The sequence below is a fragment of the Cotesia glomerata genome, linkage group LG10 (genome assembly GCF_020080835.1).
Source record: "Cotesia glomerata isolate CgM1 linkage group LG10, MPM_Cglom_v2.3, whole genome shotgun sequence".
Lineage (NCBI taxonomy): Eukaryota > Metazoa > Arthropoda > Insecta > Hymenoptera > Braconidae > Cotesia > Cotesia glomerata.
The window spans coordinates 6,799,332-6,817,692 of record NC_058167.1 but is presented as its reverse complement, the minus strand read 5'-3'; the positions used below and the strand labels follow the sequence as shown (position 1 = coordinate 6,817,692).

The window sequence follows — 18,361 nt, the reverse complement described above, 5'->3', positions numbered from 1 at the left end:
TACTGATGTCGATGTCGTCTGTCGTCCCGTCCGACAGGACCCGTCGCTGTCGCACCAACAATTTCTCTTTTCGCTATCTATCCTTATCGTTTTTCCTATGGCTTCATTTTCATGATTATGCTTCCATGAAATTAGCCAATCATCGTTGATCTATATAGGAGAATATGAATTACTGGATTGGTTTATTTTCTATCCCTATTTTATGGAAACAAGCTTTTATGAATTGTTACAATATTTTGACATTTTCTTTTCGCAATAGTTGCAGAAAATTTATTATGGTAAAATTGTTCAAATTTACGAAAAATATTCCAATAAATAATCTTTTTCATTGCTTATAAATTTAACAGAGAAAAAAAAATATTTTTACAACTTAAAATTCTCTCAATTCTTTGTAATTAATAAAAATATTTAAAAATGCCGCTTTATTCAAAAAGATTGCAACAGGTAATTTTTTTATTATTTTTTTTAAATTTAAGGTAAAAATATAAAAAATATCTTTCTTTTAATTAATTAATAGTTTTGATTAAAACAATTTATTATAAATAATAAAATTTATTTTATCATTAAAAGTAAACGAAAATAAAAATTAATTTGACTCACTTAGTCATAAAAGAGTTGTGTCGACCAGCATCGTGGATCGTGGCTATATTGTGAATGGAATGAGAGCTCTTGAGAAAGTATAAAAGAGGAAGAGCGACACGATAGCAGCTTGGCTTACAGAGGGTTTCTTTTTTAAAATTGTTGAGGATTATTGGTATTGTTTTTCATCTAAACGATTAACAATATTAATCATCCGACAATGGCCCTTAGCCAAACCAGTGTGGTGAGTAATGGAATAATAATGTCCATTAATAAAAAAAAATAATGTATCATTCCATCTAGCTGAAATACGTGCTATCACTGTTGTATTGAAACAAAAAATTTTTATAAATTTATCCATTATCATCTTTTACCATATTAAAATTCCACACACTTTTTTTTTTTTACTTATGTATCTCGTATTTTATTATTGCATATGTTTATGATGATAATTAAATGATTTTATGAGTTTTTAAAACAAATAATTGTTTCAATAATCCGGTGTCATGGCAATGATTAACAATTAATTAATTTTTATTGTGATTCGCATTGGATATAAAAAAAAAATATGTCTGGTTTGTATTATTGATATGATCATTATTTATAACAAATAAGTAATTGATTATTTTTTGCTGAAATGATAAGATTTTTCATGAATTTTTAATTTTTTAATAATAAATTTGTATTACAATATAATTATTTAATTGATAAAAATGCAATAATAATCATAATTATTTTAATTACAGTTGAAACTTTATAATACTGTAATTGATGATGTAATAAATGGTGTGAAAGATTCACTGTGTACTGAGGAAGGTGTAGATGAAGGTGTACTAGAAGAACTAAGACAAATATGGGAATCTAAATTGATTCAAAGTAAAGCTGTTGAGTTAAATGCTGATCCACCAGAACCACAACCACCTCAGATATTAATACTTAATAAAAATAGTGGAGCCAACAAAACAGTTACTTCTAGCAATGGTGAATATTTTAATTTTTAATTATTAATTGCTGTGTACTTAATTTTTATCATATAATTAATAGAATGAATCTATAATAATAATTTCTATAATTTTAGCTGCAAATGTTGGTAATCATTTTGCTCAACAACAAATGCAAGCTATTTCATCTACAACTCAATCACAATCGCATCCTCAGCAACAGACACAGCAAATAGTTCAAAGTCAACCTCAACCACAACCAATGAGAGTTGTTCCTCCACAGACTGCTAATGTTCCTATTCAGCAGCATGCCACAATGCCAGTACAAGTTGTTTCTGCACCACCACCAGCATTATTTGAGAGACCAGTTCCCATTCAAATAACATTACCTGGTAATGCCAGTACAGGCGATGGAAAACCTAAAGTCTTAACTATTCATGTTCCTGCATCAGCTATCCAAGGTATTTTAGCACTATCATTCTATGTTAGTAGTTTTAAAAATAAGTTTTTACTAATTATTCTCATTAAAAATATGTATTTTAGGTAATCAGTTAGCAACTATTTTGACGGGGCCTGTGATAACTGCAGCTATGGGTTTTCCCGAGAATGTTGCATCGAAACTACTTCAACAGCATGTTGATAAAACTTTACAAGGTCAATCAACTATGCCCATTGAAATTAATCAAGTTATGACACAGGCAAATAATGTTCAGCAACAAATGCCTGTACAAAATCAAGTATGTTTAAAAGTTAATGATCATCAAATTATGTTATTGTGTATTTAAAAAGTACATGTTATTAATTGAAAATATTTTAGGGACAAAGTAATATTGCTCAACTTGATGGTCAACATGGAGACACTTCCGAAGACGAAGATGATGAAGATGACGAAGATGATAACGAAGATGATGATGATGATCTCGAAAAAGATGACGATGAACAAGATGATGCAGGAGCTCGAGAAGAGGTTTATCAATATACAAATTTTTTAAATATCTTACATTTTTTATTTAACCTTATTAAATTTTTTTGAAAATTAAGGAACCACTTAATTCTGAGGACGACGTTACAGACGATGATCCAACAGATCTATTTGATACTGATAACGTTGTTGTATGCCAGTATGATAAGGTTTGTATATTCTTAAATAATTTATTTATCTTGTCGGTATGAAAAGTAATTCGATATTTTCATTTTAGATTACGAGGAGTAGAAATAAATGGAAATTTTATTTAAAAGACGGAATAATGAATTTAAGTGGTAAAGACTATGTATTTCAAAAAGCAAATGGTGATGCTGAGTGGTGAGCCAACTAGAAGACCTCGAATTATATCAAATTTTCCATTTGTTTTTTCTATAATGATTGGACCTTGGAAGAATTATTAAGATTTGTTTATAATTCATTATTGCGACGTCGGATCGCTAATTAAATGTGCAAAATGAAAAAATACTTTTGATTATAAAAACTTATTAATACAAAAAAAAAAAATTTAGTTAGTATAATTAACAACGTGTGAATAAAGTAGTCGATGCACGGGTGATGGAACATAGGGGTGTCAAATTTTGTTATTGATTTATGGTTAATTGATTATTCATTAATTAATATATTGTTTTTTTTTGTTTCTTATTTAATTTTTTTTTGTCTTGAAAAACTAAGTTATGTAGATTTAATATTACCTGTATGTATATTTATCATAACTGATATACGATGAAAATATCAGTTCAATCACTAAAAAATTAGATGAATTTTTTAAAGAAAACTCGTTATATGTTTCAGAAATTTCGTTCTTTTTTAATAACACAGTTATTTTGTATTGTGGAAAAAAAAAACCCCTGAATAAGTGATAATTGTAAGGAGTGAGGTAATTTGAAAGTATTTCGTTTCTTTTTTTAACTTAAATGATGAAAGAAACAATTTCTTTTTTACGATATATACATTAACACCTTCCGTTAATAATAGTAATATTTAGTACTAAATTTGAGAAATCAGAAATTCTATTTGCTAAATCCTCAAGTGCATTGAAGTAATTTTGTAAATAATCTTTAAGACAAAAAAAAGAAAGCATGAAACTGCTAATGATAATTACAATTTTTATGTTATTTAATATCAACATTAAAATATAAAAAAAAGCGACATGTATTATCGAAATTGAAGATATTTTATAATATTGATTGACTTTATCTAACAGCATTTGTTGTTTTACAAACCTAAATAATTGATGAGATTTTCTTATTCGGACAAATGGTTTTTCAGTTTTGATTGGATATAAATTGTTTGAGTTATTAAAATTAATTACAAGCAAATAAAGAAAAATTTTACTGTGCAGTTTTAAGAAATTAATATTTTAGTAAGATTTCGATTGTGGCATTAATGATAATTTAATAAATAATGAAAAAAAAAAAAAATTCTTATATATTTACTGTCAACCTGAGTAATTTTGGTTTTATCAAAGAAGTTTAGACATGCATTATATTTAAGCTTTCTTATCATAAAAATGAGTACACATCGAATTCCACAATCTGACTATTATGTCTATGAAAGACAAAATTATTTTGATCATAAATACAGTGCTTTCTCCCTAAGGAGTAACAGGTTATCCTTTTTTCTTTTGTTAGTAACTAATGGAAAAATTGAGACAGCTAAAATATCTTAAAGAGGGATCATTGTAAATAAAATGTGATAAAGTGGACGTGAATACTTTGACTAACTGAAGTTATTCGGATGAGTTGTTCATTATTTAGTTGATTCAAAACTTACCTTTTTATTTGGATTGATGAATATTTTATAAAATATTGAGGCACATCATTTTTACTTGATTTATACTTACAGATGTTTCAAATCACATAAAAGAAAAGTATCGTGCCATTTATATTATAATTAATTACATGAAAGTTATTTTACTAAAGAATTTCTTTTTATGTCAGAGTACTGTTTAGATGAAAATAATCCAAATTAAAAATTTATAATTTTACTTTTCACGTCATGTCTGCAGAATTTTTATCTATTAAAATGCACGGTTATTCGTCGCTTATGGTGTAATCATTACACACAACTATTCATAAATTTTCAGTAACGAAATTAAATCACCAACAAGTTAATATTGTCTTTCAAGATCAAACAATTCAATTGATTGTTTTAAAATTAAAGGAATGACTGATTAATATCAATTAAAAATAAATTAACCGAATTTTATCCAATTTATTATTACAGATGTGATAATGTTGAAAAAAATGTTATATTTTTTTAAGTTGTGAAATAAATAATCAGAAATTTAAACTGGTACTATTTTTTGTTTTGTATCGGTTTTTTTTATTATATTACATTCAACAACCGACAGTTTTTTCATGTAATAGGAGTAAGGTAAAAAGCCCTAATAGATGATCATGTACCAGTATATGATCACTCCATGTATTTGTATATCTATATTTGTGAATATAGATATATTGGGGCTTTTACCTTAAGTATTCTCAAACTTGGTAAGTCATTGACACTTACATTACTATTATCTGATAGGTTATTAAATCCTATAATAATCTATATGTTGTATATAAAGCGAAGTTAACAAAACGTTTTATAAAAACAAATAAAAAATCAAAGGATTAAACAAAAACAAAATGACGAATGGTTTTTTTTTAATTTTGTGTTTTAATTTTATAATATTTAAGATTATTAATAGTGAATAATAATCACTTGCCAACTTCGCTGACTATACAATTGTATTTCCAAATGAAGAGATATTTAATCCAAAGCGGCAGCTCCAGAAATAATTTCAATAAGTTCTCTAGTAATAACAGCTTGGCGAGTACGATTGAATGTTAAAGTAAGTTTATCAATCATTTCACCAGCATTCTTACTGGCGTTATCCATAGCAGTCATTCTGCTGGATTGTTCGCTGCATGCACCTTCTTTCATCGCGTAGAATAACAATGAGGCAAGAGAAAATTCCAAATAGCTTTGGATTACATCCTCATCGAGAGAATCGTAGACACATAATTTTGGAGCACTCGTTACAGCAGATTTGTCGAACAGGGGTAATTGATCGACAACGTACGAAACTACTGACCTAAATCTGTTGTAAACTATGCGTCCAGATCCAAAGGTGTACCTATCATCAGATAAAAAGAATTAGTATCGTTATAATTGTTATTATTTAAATATAAATATTTATTAACTAACCCGGAATTCATGACCATATTTGCTACTTTGGAAGCATCAGTAAAAGTTGGAGGCTTACGGCCAACTTCACTTGCGACAAAGAGAATATTTTTAGCAAATAGCCGTGACAAAATTGCTCGTGATTTGTCACCAATGCATATTATTTTAGTATTCTCACGAAGATTTGAATCAGCTAATAATTTATCACGAATATTACGTGACACACCGCTGTGTACAGCACCACACAAACCTCGATCACTTGTGACAGCAATTACCAATTGTTTAGGTTCTGATTCAGGTGCTTGAATTTCAGCTTGCTCATAGAAGATTTTAGTTCCTTGACCTAGAGGTCTTGCTTGTTTCAAATCACGTTCAGCATGATTGTATTTAGCTGCTGACACCATCTTCATGGACTGAGTAATTTTCTGGATGTTTTTTACCGACTTAAGACGAATGGAAATAGCTTTCAAAGTTGCCATACCACGTTGATGCTGTTGTTGAACTGCTGGCGCAGTCAACGAGACCAAATTGCTCGCCTGACGAAGCATGGTGGACAAATTAACCGATAACTAAGAAAAAATTTTAATTAGTACATCAAATTTCAAAATAAATTCACATAAATTTTGTTAGTTTGTGATTTTTTAATCCAAAATTTATAAACTGTCAAGGAGATATTCAGTACTCCTTTAATATAATTGGAAGTATTATATGCTTTTATGTAATCGTCAGATTGAACTTGACGGCTATTCAGTTCTATTTACTGTTATTATTAGTTAAGTGTGAAAGGTTTATTAAACAACTTTTGATTTTAATTGTTTAATAATTTCTTAATTTCTTTAGATAGTCGAGATAAATCAATTAAGAATATAATTAAATGTAAAAATAAATAAAATAAACTTACCAAATAATTTTACAGGCGAAAGTCAATTCGGCCACTGGGCTTAGAAGGTTAACTCTCTTCTCGACAGTATAACGGGGGGATAAAAAGTAACAGGAAAGAACGTTAGAGAGCGGTAACGCAGCTTTCGATGATAAAATTGGCGGTACTTTTAAATTTATGATGAGTTAATAGAAAACTTTTTTGTTTTTTTTAAATTTTTTTATTAATACGTATCATCGTAGATAATAAAATTTATTCATTTTTTATTTAGAATGAATTAAAATTTATATCTACGACCTTTAAAAAATGAAAAAATTTAATTACTCCAAAAAAAAACATTTTACTCCTAAAAAATATTTTATTCAAATTGGTAACTATTCGTACGTATAAATTATTTTTCTATCATACAAACTTTAATATTTTATATTAATTTGAATTGATAGTCAAAATATCAATTTGAATGACATATTGAATTATTCTTTTACTCAACAGTTTTTTCAATAAAACTTCAAAATAGAAAAGTTAAAATTTTTTGAAATTTATGATATAAAATATTACGATGAATTAATATTTTATTTTTGTAAAAAATTTATAATATCTTGTCCCAACTCTTTGTATAAAGTAGACTGCGGTGAATTTGGCTGTGCTAAAACAATTGGTTTTCCAATATCTCCACACTCTGTTGTATCTTTGTCTAAAGGAAACTTTTTTAAAATTGGTACACCTAAAAAGTCAGTAAGAAAAATAAATAAAAATAAAAAGAACCCAAGCGGCACAAATTTTTTTTTGTTAATGTTTTGTTGAATTTATGTTGACAATTATTAATTTTTCAACTTCTTGTTGAGTGAAATCTATCAAAAAGTCAACATTATTTTTTGTGACGCTTGGGAAAATATGTTTTTTTTTTTTTTTAAATAATAATTAAAAAAGACGTGTTTATAATGTCATTGATAATATATTAAGTATTTAATAATTTAGAAATAATACTTTACCTAATTCTTTAGACAAAATAGTGCCTCCTTCACCAAATAATGATACTTGCTCCAAACATTTTGGACACGTTATGTTCGTCATATTTTCAACAAGTCCAGCGATTGGAACATTCATTTTTTGAAACATTCTAGCACCTTTTCGCGCCACGTCTAATGCTGCTTTTTGAGGAGTTGTAACAATAACAACACCACTAATAGGAATATTTTGAATTAAAGAAAGAAGGGTATCTCCAGTTCCGGGAGGGGTATCGACTACAAGATAATCAAGAGGATCCCAAGCAACTTGTCTAAGTAATTTCTCTAATGCACTCATTACCATCAATCCTCTCCAAATAACCGGTGACTTTTCATCAACCAGAAATCCCATTGACATACTAAAATAAAAAAAAAATTATATAATTCCATTTTTTTTTAAATAAATAAAAAATAAAAAATTATTACCACTTGACTCCATAATTGACAAGAGGCTCCATTAAATTATCATCATTGAGTAAAGGTGTTTGATGAAGATTCATCATTAATGGAATGGTGGGTCCAAAAATATCAGCATCTAATAAGCCTATTGCTTTCTGTGGTTGAATAATTTTCAATGCGGTAGCTAAATTAACACTGGTTGTAGATTTACCAACTCCACCTTTTCCAGATGCGACTAACAGTATTTGCTTGACACCTTTTATACTTTTTTGCTTAGGAAGTCCTTTACCCATTACTTGTTGGCGTCTTTTATTTTCATCATTTAAACTACTTGATGTTGATGACGATAACTGAAACAATTCGAGTTATTTTGATAGAGTACATTTTTTTTTGCAAAAATTTGTTGATTCGTAAAAAAAAACATAACACAATAAGTTCATTTTTAAATTACGCAGTTATATTTAATTTCATCTAGGAGTAATTTATAATTTTGTAAAATTAAAGAACAGTTACTTTTTTTTTAACTTTCCGCTATGAAAATCAATGATTTAAAAAAAATCGGGACATTATTGGTTTCATCCCAGTTTTTGAATGAAAATTAATTTAGCATATATTTAATAATTTTAAGAATTTCATAACAAATAAATTATGGCAAAAAAAATTAGAAAAAAAAATTGACATGTAGAAATTTTTTTAAATAATTTTTTGGAACAAATTTTTTTGTTAAATAAAATTAAAAAATTGTAAAGTGACTGCTAACTTGAATGTAATTTTTCGAAAATCGAGCTCTCATCAGATCTCCAAGTTTTGAAGTCCTTGGCCATTCTTACTAGGTGTTTGTGTGTGTATTTAAACGAACTCGGCGGCGTTCGAAAGAGCTTCATCAAACTTAGATTTCCTATATCATTGGAACCGATTCAGACTAGTAGATTTTGAGAAATTTCAAAAGTAAAATTTTCAAATAATTTTTTTTTTAATAACTTTTAAACGGATTTAATGATCAATTCAAAAATCTCATCAGCTCTTAAACTCAAAAAACGATGTCGATTGCTGCAAACCACATCAAAGTCAGTTGATACGTTGAAGAGAAACCGTTCACGAAAAATTTCGAAAAAAGTGTTTTTTTTTGCGTAACTTCGAAATTTCTTCTCGAATCATTTTCGATGTAATAAAACTACTATTAGTGCTCGTAAAACATCTTTCGATCGAAGGATATTACAATTCAAAATTAAAAAAAAAAAGTATGTTTTTAACAACCACTAGATTTTTGAGCTCAAAGAAGTAATAATTTCATCCTGGATGAAATGTTATCTCGAATTGAAAATCTGGCCCTAAATGATTGTAAAAGAAAAATCTAAACAGTTGAATAGGAAGAATTTTGAAAAATTATCAAGTGGATTTATTATTTTTACACTAAGAGAAATATTTATAAATTTTCAATTAACGGATTATAAACATAATTAAAATATTAAAAATACTTACTTCCTTAGACTTTGTAGTATTACGATAAATAGATCGAAAATTTAATAAAGCATTTGGGAAAAGTGACCTTGACATTTTTAAATTTACCGCCAATATGTTGAGAAAACTCACAACAAGCAATAACCTCAACAGTTCATGAACAATTAATGAATCAAGTTTAAAGACGATTTAATTGCAAATATTAAATATAATCCATCAGTTAAGTTACACAATTTAATTTAATTATAATTTTAGATTTTTATTGAATATTTTTGATAAGCGACTATGATAATTTCATGAATTTGAGTCCAAATGTCCATTGAGTAAAGAACTCTCAAGCATAAAATTATCGGCACTGTTGTGTATTTCGACAACGGTTGTAAAGTAGGGTGTTAATAAAAACTTGCAAGAAAATTGGTCCAAAATTACTGAATTAAGCAGTTATTAAAAAATTTGCTCGTTTGAGTTAAAAAGGTATTATTAAAAACAATTTTTTTCCTTTTCTTTATTCTAATCAAAAAATAATTCTTTATAAAATTTACGACATTAAACCGATTGACAAATATTTTCTAGTTATGGTTGCGAAATTTTTGTAATTTTTATTGTATATTAATTATAATAAATACTGAAAAACAAATTTTTATTTGTTAACACGCTTGCTGGTTTTTAAGTTTTTCAAAGTTATTTTTCACTAGTGTTGATGTAAATCTTTTAAACATAAGCATAACCTTAAACAAGTATCGTTCACATTAGTTTTCATTGAATAGTATTTTTTTTTGCAGGTAAATATGTCTATACCATTAAGCTGTTTTACTCAGATTCGTAGCTACATTTTACGAAGAGCACCCAGGACTTGGACAAATGGTGTTAAATATGAACAAGTAACATATTATCCGCGGTAAGTTTAAATAAACAATTATATGGAGTTTGACATTAATAAATAATAAATAAATTTGGTGCGTAATTATACTGGGTTGTATGTTCTTAATACGCGTGATTGTTAATAATTACAATAAAAATAGTGACAGCTATTGCATTAATAAGTCATGCTTTGTGATGTCATAAAAATATTTAGTCAATCGTAGATTTACGTGAATAGGCTGTTTGAAAAGTTCCTGTAAATAATACTGAAGTTTACAGATGTATTTATTAAAAAAAAATAAAAAATTGTCAGGTGTCTGCTTATTTTATTATCATTCTAATAAGGAACGAAAGACCTAAAATATGATTAATAGGAAATTCTAATCCTTTTTATTTAATACAATTAAAATAATTTCTTAAAATAATTTACGTTAATAACATTAAGTGATTTTCAATAACGTTAACTATTTCTAGACACAAAGATCATAAAGATCCTCCAATCAAACCAACAAAACTTTTAATGGTTCAGCGTGTCGAAAAATTTAAAGGCAATCCATATTGGGATAAAAATATTCTTATTCAGCTTAAATTAGATAAAGTGGTAAGTAATTTGATCGATGACATATAATATCGTTATTCAAACAATATTTTTGTGTCATAAACTATAAGCCATAAATTTTATTCAATATATTTAGGCCAGTGATATTGCGATAGTCAAAAATACACCAGAAATGTGTACGTTGCTTTGGAAAATAAAGCATCTGATAAAAGTTACACCAATCAATATGCCAGACAAATTACCCAACGATGAGTCAGTCCAGACTTGGCTCCATGAAAATGGAGATTTGCTAATGGCTCCAAGAGTCGATCCAGATCGTGAAAAAGCTACTATAGAGTTCATAAATAATCCAAAACGATTAGATAGAAAAACTTTGAAGGAAGAATTAAGATATAGATGGCTTAATCCTTATGATTTGTAGATATAATTATTTTTAAATGAATAAAAGTCAAATTATCAAAATGATTTATGCCTAACTTGATTCATTATTTTAAAATAAATTATCTGTAAGAAAATTCTTCTTATAATTTTCTAGAATTCAATTATCTGATAAATCAAAACAATTAAATTTTTTTCACTTTTAAAATGATTTTATAAGTTAATAAACTTTTCAATAACTTTATTTTTACATACCATCAGAGATTTATATTTATTTTTCATGTATATCAATGAACACAAAGAATGATGAAAGGTTATATAGAAGATAAAGTTATTTTCTCTCATTAATTTACCAAAAAATTATAGTTAGTTTGTATTACCTATCATGAATTTTTATGTTTTTACTGGAGTATGCCGTTTTTTCATTTAAAACTTTGAATCAACTTTTTTGATTTAAATTATTGAAATACTTATTCTGAGAAATATACATTTGTAAAATACATAAATAATATAAATCATTACCGAAGTTGAAGCGTTACTTTTATCATTATTAATTTTCATTTAAATTTGATTTATTAAAAAAAGTTTATTTAGCACATAATGAAAGTAACTGACAACTTCGATTACGCTTTATCGTTAAAGTCAAAACCGTTTATAACATCATCGCTTAAAATGATGAACCGTGTATAATGATGAAATTTTGACGTTCGGTCCGATCCTACACAAATTCTCCAAGCAAAATCCGTTTACAGTGACAAATTGCTCATAGTAGCCATGTTAAAAATATATTTTCAAATGTATCGGCTATATGTACGAGAAATACTTTTATTTGTTTTTACACAATTATACTTATGATCTCATTAAATTCAATCATAGATTTAGCAGAGTTATAATCAAAATTTTAAATCAGTTTATCGTTTGACAAGTTACACAAAGCATTGATCACTAATATTTGAAATCTCTTCAATTACGTCGGAAAGAAAAAGAATTCGATGAATTCAAAATTCATACATACAGATTCAGTGCAAAATCAATCTAAAATGATAGATTTTCAGTGGTTGTGGTCAGTTGACTACGTAGTCAGACCGGCAGCTTTTCTAATTTGCAAAGTACGATAAAATATTAAATTCTTATATGTTTAAAGTTTATAAGATACAATAGTTTTAATAAAATAAAACCCGATAACTATTTACATAAATTATAAAGCAGCAAATACTGAAATACACATAATGGTTTAACTCGGATCCCTTAAAATTCATATGGAGCTTGCTTCGGAACAGTGGTATATTTCGATACATACTTCCGAATAAAGATGCACCCAAACGGACTTGATTAAAAATTTCTAAACATTAATTATTTTTACAGAATCTTCAAATCGATGAATTCATTAGAAAATTGCTTATGGAATATTTATTATTGATTATAACGACTATCGGCTCTATCGACCGCATTTCAACGATTTCATCGATATCATTATAAACGGTTTTGACTGTATACATATGATTTATTAATTTATCTAAAAGTGCAATAAAACAAGGTATAAAAGTTTTAAAGAAATGACAAAGGATAAAAAAAAAGTCTGAAATTTCAACAAATAGTATAATTTATTTGCATTTTAGCCTTTGAAGACTAAATTTTACAATCTACCAACAGTAACTTTTCTTTTTATTTATAATTATTTAAATCTATTATTTAAGTTAAAGATAATGAATGCCGCGTTGTGTCAGTCAGTGCGGACCTACTTTTTTTTTTATTTTTTTTTTTTATAATTTAAGAAGAATTACTAGTTTTGATAGAAACTCTTCAATTGATTCCAAACGATACAACGAGCTAACGGAGGAAATTTTATTGTTTTACCATAAATTAAGTATAAATTTTGATAATTATATTAAATATATTAATTAGGTATACCGTTATACCTAGGCCGTATTTTTAACTCGAGGATGACTTATATTTAAATGTAAATATTGCATAGGCCGTTTCTGCGATAATTTTATTTATTTTTTACAATTTGCATAAGTTAAAAATTTAATAATAAATACCAAGGCGATTATTAATAACTTGAAGAAAACATTTTTAATAATTGATTTATTTATTTGTTTTTAAAATTTTGTTTTCTTCATTTTTGGTAAATCCTACATTACAATTGCACCTAAAGCACTAAGTTATTTAAAAAATTAAAATATTAAATATAACATAAATCCTCGAGCTTACTTTCGACAATACATTTAATAAATAAACAGATTGGAAGTCCTCGATAGATAATTGAAAGAAGTATTGTATTTATTTTCATCATTGTACGTAAAATCGATGAACATTATCCAAACGTTATTTTTCGTTTATTGGACGCAATTTATCTCAATTTATCGCAATTTAATAGATCAAGAAGTATAATTTTGAATTTGCCACTTTTTTAAAATTTAATTTTCAGTTTTATGTTTTTGAAGTAATATTTTCTTAAACATTCTTTCTCCGATTACGGAGTTTCCAAAATCTTCTACTTCTGGGTGTATGGTGATGAATAGAGATAGTATTTTGTCCCTTAGTACTTTTTTCAGGCATATATATTTTCAATAATCTGGATGCTCGTTCCTCATGAGATTTATCCGATGACTTACCACTTAAAAAACTTAACAACTTGATACTACGTCTGCGAATTCTCAGACGGTTGAGAAAAGTAGTTTCTCGAGGTCTCACTGGTATTTGCTCGTCTTGATCATCTTCAGAGACTTCATCGATTCTTTCCGATCGTCTTCTCAATTCTTCTAAATGTTTTCTTCTTTCGTGTTCAAGATCCATCCTTTTCAATCGTCTTCTATCAAGCATTCTAGAAATACTTTCAGCTTCATTACTAGAATTAGCTATTGAATTCTTTAAAGCCGGTTTTATAATTCTTCCTACGTCTAGTGGCTTTGGAGTTGTAGCTGTTTCCACAAGTGTTACTCGTTTTTCGATCTTTTTCACTGGCGGATTATCAATTTGACTGGATTCTTTACCAGAGTCAACATCCAAAAGTTTTTTATGTAGATCCAAAATTTTTTTACGAAATTCTTCATCTTCTTGAGTCAATTTAGCGAATATTTGATCTCTGTTTTGAATTTGATCTTCGCCACTGGTCAAACTCGCGGGCTGCAACCTATGTCACCACCATCCAACTTGATTTTTTTCGTTACCAGATGAATCGTCTTCTTCGGGAAGTGGCTCCAGTCGTCTACGGTTAAGAATACATCGAAGAGATGAAAAGTTACTGCTACCTAGCAGTTGATCCATACTGATTTCAGGCACGTTGCAGTCTTCGGAATCACCACTTTCGTCAGCATCATCATCAGTATTCAATGTGAGCCCATAATTATCCTCGCCAAGAACGTTGCCATTGATAGACGGCTATGAAAGTGACAGGTTCAGCTGGTACTAATTGTTTTTTTTTGTTTTTTGTAAATAGTACAAGCATTTACGTCATGCAGAGCCGTGCGAAGCTTATTTATTTTTTAGTCGATCATTTACTCTCTTACTCTCTTATTTTTTGGTGTTGGAAGGTATGACTAATCTATGGTGCTTGAAAAAATCTGGCGGCGGTGATAAAAAAAAACTCAACTCAAAGAGTTTTTACTTAAAAACATAGCATTAAATACTTTGTATTAAACTTACGGGGCTGGCGGTAAAACTGTCATCATCTGGTCCACCCGAAGTTGGTGTACCCCATATGTCATCACCAGATGTTCCACCGGAAGTCGTTCCTTCATCGTCATTGGGATCTAGTGAAAATTCAGTCCTTTCAGGTGGCACGGGAGGCTGAAGTAAGTAACTACCAACTCCTTCACTCAATTGTTCTAAAAAAACCATTTTACTAACGACGAAATCGCTAGCCCTTGCTGTCCAAGACTTTAAACCTGTTGGTGGAGACTCTAAATCACGGTTATCATCATCTCCTTGATCATCTAACTCATCTTCTTGATCTAAGCTACTCATCGTTCCAAATCTTCGGAGTGCTCTGAAGATAATGACCTTAATTTAATTTTACATTTCATCTACTTTAATATCATTGATAGTACAACATTTGACCCAAATACAATATCCACGTTCATGTACAAGATAGAAAAAATTTTTTTCTCAAAAAACCATGGTCAATTTATGTACAGAATTTTTATTGTAATTTCTGAAACCATCTTTTAATTTTTTGTGTGATTTTTTATTGCTGAGATATTCATGTATGGGTATTATGTTGTTGGATCAATTGTTGTGCAGCCAATATTATTAACGTAATATTTTTAATGATTGTATTATTTACAATATTAGAATTAATTAAGTTTGTTAAAAGTATCGCAAGGATGTAGTAGTAACTTGTTACTAAATACTTTTCTAATATTCTCTAAGCAGTTTTGAATGTTTGTTACCTCATGAATGAGGTTTGGCTAAGAGAAGAAATATAATATGGCAATGTTCAAAGAAACAGTTACGGTTTGTATAGTTGGCTGTAAATGTACTCATTGCATATATTGTGTTTTAATTATTCATTCTATTTGTAGAGTGTCTGAAAGGTATTAATTATAATTTAAACTACACTGATGAAAAAATAAATTTAATTCAGGAAAACAATATCTCTTGAATTAAATAACATGATTTTAAGAATTTAATTGTTGTAAATTAAATAGAAAAATTTTTTTATTTTCTATTTAAGGTAAAAGCCCCAATAGATGATCACATACCAGTATATTCACAAATATAGGTATACAAATACATGGAGTGATCATATACTGATATGTGATCATCTATTGGGGCTTTTACCTTATGTCCTAATTTTTCAAAATAAGTATTTTAAACCAAAAATAAGTATTTTAAACTAAAAATTTTTTTTTTCAATCTGGTTGATTTTTAACTGGTGTATATTTTCTGGATACATAAATATACGATAAAAATGATAAATGATGATGATATAAAAAAATAAGCAACCTGTAAGGCGGTTCTTCATCACAATCCAAATCATCTTCACTGCCATCTTCGGTGTTTTCATCAGCAGTAGTGCAGTTTTTACTCGAACTATCTTGGGATCCATTTTTTAATTTGTACATTGGACATAGATCAGGTGTTGGCGGAAGAATAGATATTTTTGGTGGAAGAGGTGAAAAAGGATCCCTTAGAGGTGGCGGTGTCGGACATCCAGACCTGTTGATTATTAAAAATATCATTATTATAACTAAAATAAAATAAAAATATATTATATTAATTGTAATAAATATAATATAAAAAATTCTAAGAGTCTATCCTTGATACGGAAAACTCCACCTGTGGCACCTTCGGCAGATGTTGATCGATCCTGAAGGTGCATCTTTAAAACTGCCATTTTTTTTAGAATTGACGGTAGTGGATTTAACTGTCGATAAACTGGCACTTGAAGCAGTACTGTGTTGTTCTTGATCTGAATTAGTCGCTACGTTTTCTTCGATTACTTGTTCGTTAACATTGCTACTTATTGATTCTTTAGGAGCTCGAGCTGCCAATTCTTCGACTGTCCATTCTTCTGGTGGGACTTCGTAATCTGGTGGAGGTATTTGATGGGAATTACGAACCCATTGGGCTAAATGAATATTATTTTGACTTGAATCATTAATTGGTTTTATAATTGACTCCAAATTGTCTTGATCATCTTGAAGCTTGTCCTCCTCTGGCTCACGAGAGTTTCTTGAAATGGTAATCTAAGTAATAAAATAATAAATAATAATAGAATAAACATTATAAAATAAAGAGTAATTGTTTACATGTGTCTCCTCCTTTTTTAGTAGATTTCATAGAAAGATAACTATTGCATTGGTCTTCATCACGGAACTTTTGAAAAATTTTGCTATATTTCGACTCAGCTCGTCAAGTAGATTCAGAAAATTTTATTTATTTATTTATTTATTTATTTATTTAATAATTTTGACCCTAGAGCAAGTGCTCCCTAAGGGCCATACAATCAAATATATTTATAATGAGTACATTATATAATAATAATAATATTAATAAAATAATGCATATGGTTTATGGTTCAAAAGTTTATTTATGTATTTTTTGGTATATATATATATGGGTGATTCTCTGTAGGGCTTCACACGAGAGCGAGAATTTTCTCGTCTCGTCTCGTTCTCGTCTCGGAAAAGCGAGACGAGACGAGACGAGACCTTTTTGAAAATATTCTCGGCGATACCGAGACCACATATAGCGCAACCCGAGAGTCTCGTTCTTGGTCTCGTAAAATTTTTTTTATGAAGTTTTTATTAGAAAAATTAGAAAAGATCTACATAGAGAACAATAAATTTTACAAACTATAAAATCTGGAGACCATCTGTGAAAAAGTTTTTTGTAACTTAAAAAAAAAAAAACTCAAAGTTGAAACTCTAATTTTTGAAGTATACGTATTAATATTTATATTCTATATCATAGTTTGTCAATACAAAACATCATGGTATCCTTAGCTGAGTATGATTTTTTCATATTTTTACTTCAACTTGTTCTCTTCTAATAGTTACTTATCAGTATCACTTATCATAACTACTTATTTTTGCAGATTTTTACATTTTAGATTTGAATGATTCCTTTTAAAAGATCAATTGGTTCACTTGTACTCTCGCTTGTGGATGTGTCTACAAGCGAGAGAGTTATAGATGTGTGTACTATTAAAGGAAGTTTTTTTTACTCGAAATTTTCTACCTGGAAGATCCTCTTATTTATTACAGACATACAGTAAACTTTTCTTATATTTGACTCGTCCTTTTTCAACACCTATATAAAACAATTAAATATAAAGAGTTTCCATTATAATCACCAATGTGTTTTGTCTATATAATATTTCAAAAAAATATTAATTATTATATTTGTTACAAATTTGCGATAATTAACGTTATTTTTCAAGAAAAATAGAATTTACAAATATAAAAACTAATCTCATTATTAATTCAGTACTTAACGGACAACTTTTATTGCCTCTATAGCGATGTTTTGAAAGTTTAGTCTCTATTTGGACATCTGGAGAAATTTTTTGTTTTTTCCTGTACCTCTTGTAGTAAAGATTTGAACAATTATTTTATACATCTGTGGGAGTATATATCATAGAACTGGTCAAATACTCAAGTATTTGGTAACAAACTTAGATGCAAAAAAAAT

At 28.2% G+C, this 18,361-nt stretch overlaps 5 protein-coding genes across 10 annotated transcripts in view; 2 read left to right on the top strand and 3 right to left on the bottom strand.

Annotated features, from left to right (window-relative positions):
- Positions 1-648: 648 nt before the first annotated feature.
- LOC123272593 (transcription initiation factor IIA subunit 1) lies at positions 649-3,597 on the top strand. Its single transcript, XM_044739500.1, has 7 exons — positions 649-823; positions 1,326-1,560; positions 1,658-1,981; positions 2,064-2,257; positions 2,338-2,487; positions 2,562-2,651; positions 2,720-3,597. Exons 1-7 carry the CDS (start codon positions 800-802, stop codon positions 2,825-2,827), a joined length of 1,125 nt encoding a protein of 374 aa, XP_044595435.1. The 5' UTR covers positions 649-799; the 3' UTR covers positions 2,828-3,597.
- Positions 3,598-4,806: 1,209 nt separating this feature from the next.
- On the bottom strand, positions 4,807-6,682 carry LOC123272601 (ATP synthase subunit gamma, mitochondrial). The gene is made up of 3 exons (XM_044739512.1): positions 6,578-6,682; positions 5,698-6,245; positions 4,807-5,626 (listed from the first exon to the last, which is right to left on the bottom strand). The coding sequence occupies exons 2-3, from the start codon at positions 6,222-6,224 to the stop codon at positions 5,260-5,262; spliced, it is 894 nt and encodes a 297-aa protein (XP_044595447.1). The 5' UTR covers positions 6,225-6,245; positions 6,578-6,682; the 3' UTR covers positions 4,807-5,259.
- Positions 6,683-7,081: 399 nt separating this feature from the next.
- Positions 7,082-9,579, bottom strand: LOC123272598 (iron-sulfur protein NUBPL). 2 transcript variants are annotated; one of them, XM_044739510.1, is made up of 4 exons: positions 9,445-9,579; positions 7,993-8,312; positions 7,549-7,922; positions 7,082-7,280 (listed from the first exon to the last, which is right to left on the bottom strand). In XM_044739510.1, the coding sequence occupies exons 1-4, from the start codon at positions 9,517-9,519 to the stop codon at positions 7,129-7,131; spliced, it is 921 nt and encodes a 306-aa protein (XP_044595445.1). In that variant the 5' UTR covers positions 9,520-9,579; the 3' UTR covers positions 7,082-7,128. The 2 variants fall into 2 exon arrangements, with proteins under 2 accessions (XP_044595445.1, XP_044595444.1); XM_044739509.1 differs by having other exon boundaries at positions 7,084-7,280; positions 7,990-8,312.
- On the top strand, positions 9,559-11,308 carry LOC123272611 (39S ribosomal protein L30, mitochondrial). 2 transcript variants are annotated; one of them, XM_044739528.1, is made up of 4 exons: positions 9,559-9,643; positions 10,206-10,321; positions 10,759-10,885; positions 10,980-11,308. In XM_044739528.1, exons 2-4 carry the CDS (start codon positions 10,212-10,214, stop codon positions 11,262-11,264), a joined length of 522 nt encoding a protein of 173 aa, XP_044595463.1. In that variant the 5' UTR covers positions 9,559-9,643; positions 10,206-10,211; the 3' UTR covers positions 11,265-11,308. The 2 variants fall into 2 exon arrangements, with proteins under 2 accessions (XP_044595463.1, XP_044595462.1); XM_044739527.1 differs by lacking the exon at positions 9,559-9,643 and adding an exon at positions 9,760-9,897.
- A 1,498-nt stretch (positions 11,309-12,806) lies between these two features.
- The window catches only part of LOC123272572, a 101,994-nt gene continuing 96,439 nt past the window's right edge, over positions 12,807-18,361 (bottom strand). For 2 of the 4 annotated variants that reach the window (XM_044739453.1, XM_044739455.1), the window contains exons 12-15: positions 16,505-16,914; positions 16,172-16,384; positions 14,870-15,212; positions 12,807-14,605 (exon numbers count right to left, since the gene is read on the bottom strand). In XM_044739453.1, coding sequence (XP_044595388.1) covers positions 14,363-14,605; positions 14,870-15,212; positions 16,172-16,384; positions 16,505-16,914 — 1,209 coding nt within the window. In that variant the 3' untranslated portion in view covers positions 12,807-14,362. Of the gene's footprint in view, positions 14,788-14,869; positions 15,213-16,171; positions 16,385-16,504; positions 16,915-18,361 lie in introns of all 4 variants that reach the window. The other 2 variants (XM_044739454.1, XM_044739456.1) reach the window with 2 other exon arrangements.

What these genes read in the sequence shown, in the direction of transcription:
- LOC123272593 (XM_044739500.1), top strand. Translation starts at nt 800, where the DNA reads ATGGCCCTTAGCCAAACCAGTGTG. An exon ending in TCCTGCATCAGCTATCCAAG is followed by an intron (nt 1,982 to 2,063) that starts GTATTTTAGCAC and finishes TATGTATTTTAG; the next exon opens with GTAATCAGTTAGCAACTATT. An exon ending in TTGTATGCCAGTATGATAAG is followed by an intron (nt 2,652 to 2,719) that starts GTTTGTATATTC and finishes TTTTCATTTTAG; the next exon opens with ATTACGAGGAGTAGAAATAA.
- LOC123272601 (XM_044739512.1), bottom strand. Translation starts at nt 6,224, where the DNA reads ATGCTTCGTCAGGCGAGCAATTTGGTCTCGTTGACTGCGCCAGCAGTT. An exon ending in AATATGGTCATGAATTCCGG is followed by an intron (nt 5,627 to 5,697) that starts GTTAGTTAATAA and finishes ATCTGATGATAG; the next exon opens with GTACACCTTTGGATCTGGAC.
- LOC123272598 (XM_044739509.1), bottom strand. Translation starts at nt 9,519, where the DNA reads ATGTCAAGGTCACTTTTCCCAAATGCTTTATTAAATTTTCGATCTATT. An exon ending in ATACTACAAAGTCTAAGGAA is followed by an intron (nt 8,313 to 9,444) that starts GTAAGTATTTTT and finishes GAATTGTTTCAG; the next exon opens with TTATCGTCATCAACATCAAG. An exon ending in GTCAATTATGGAGTCAAGTG is followed by an intron (nt 7,923 to 7,989) that starts GTAATAATTTTT and finishes TTTTTATTTTAG; the next exon opens with TATGTCAATGGGATTTCTGG.
- LOC123272611 (XM_044739528.1), top strand. Translation starts at nt 10,212, where the DNA reads ATGTCTATACCATTAAGCTGTTTTACTCAGATTCGTAGCTACATTTTA. An exon ending in CAAGTAACATATTATCCGCG is followed by an intron (nt 10,322 to 10,758) that starts GTAAGTTTAAAT and finishes AACTATTTCTAG; the next exon opens with ACACAAAGATCATAAAGATC. An exon ending in AGCTTAAATTAGATAAAGTG is followed by an intron (nt 10,886 to 10,979) that starts GTAAGTAATTTG and finishes CAATATATTTAG; the next exon opens with GCCAGTGATATTGCGATAGT.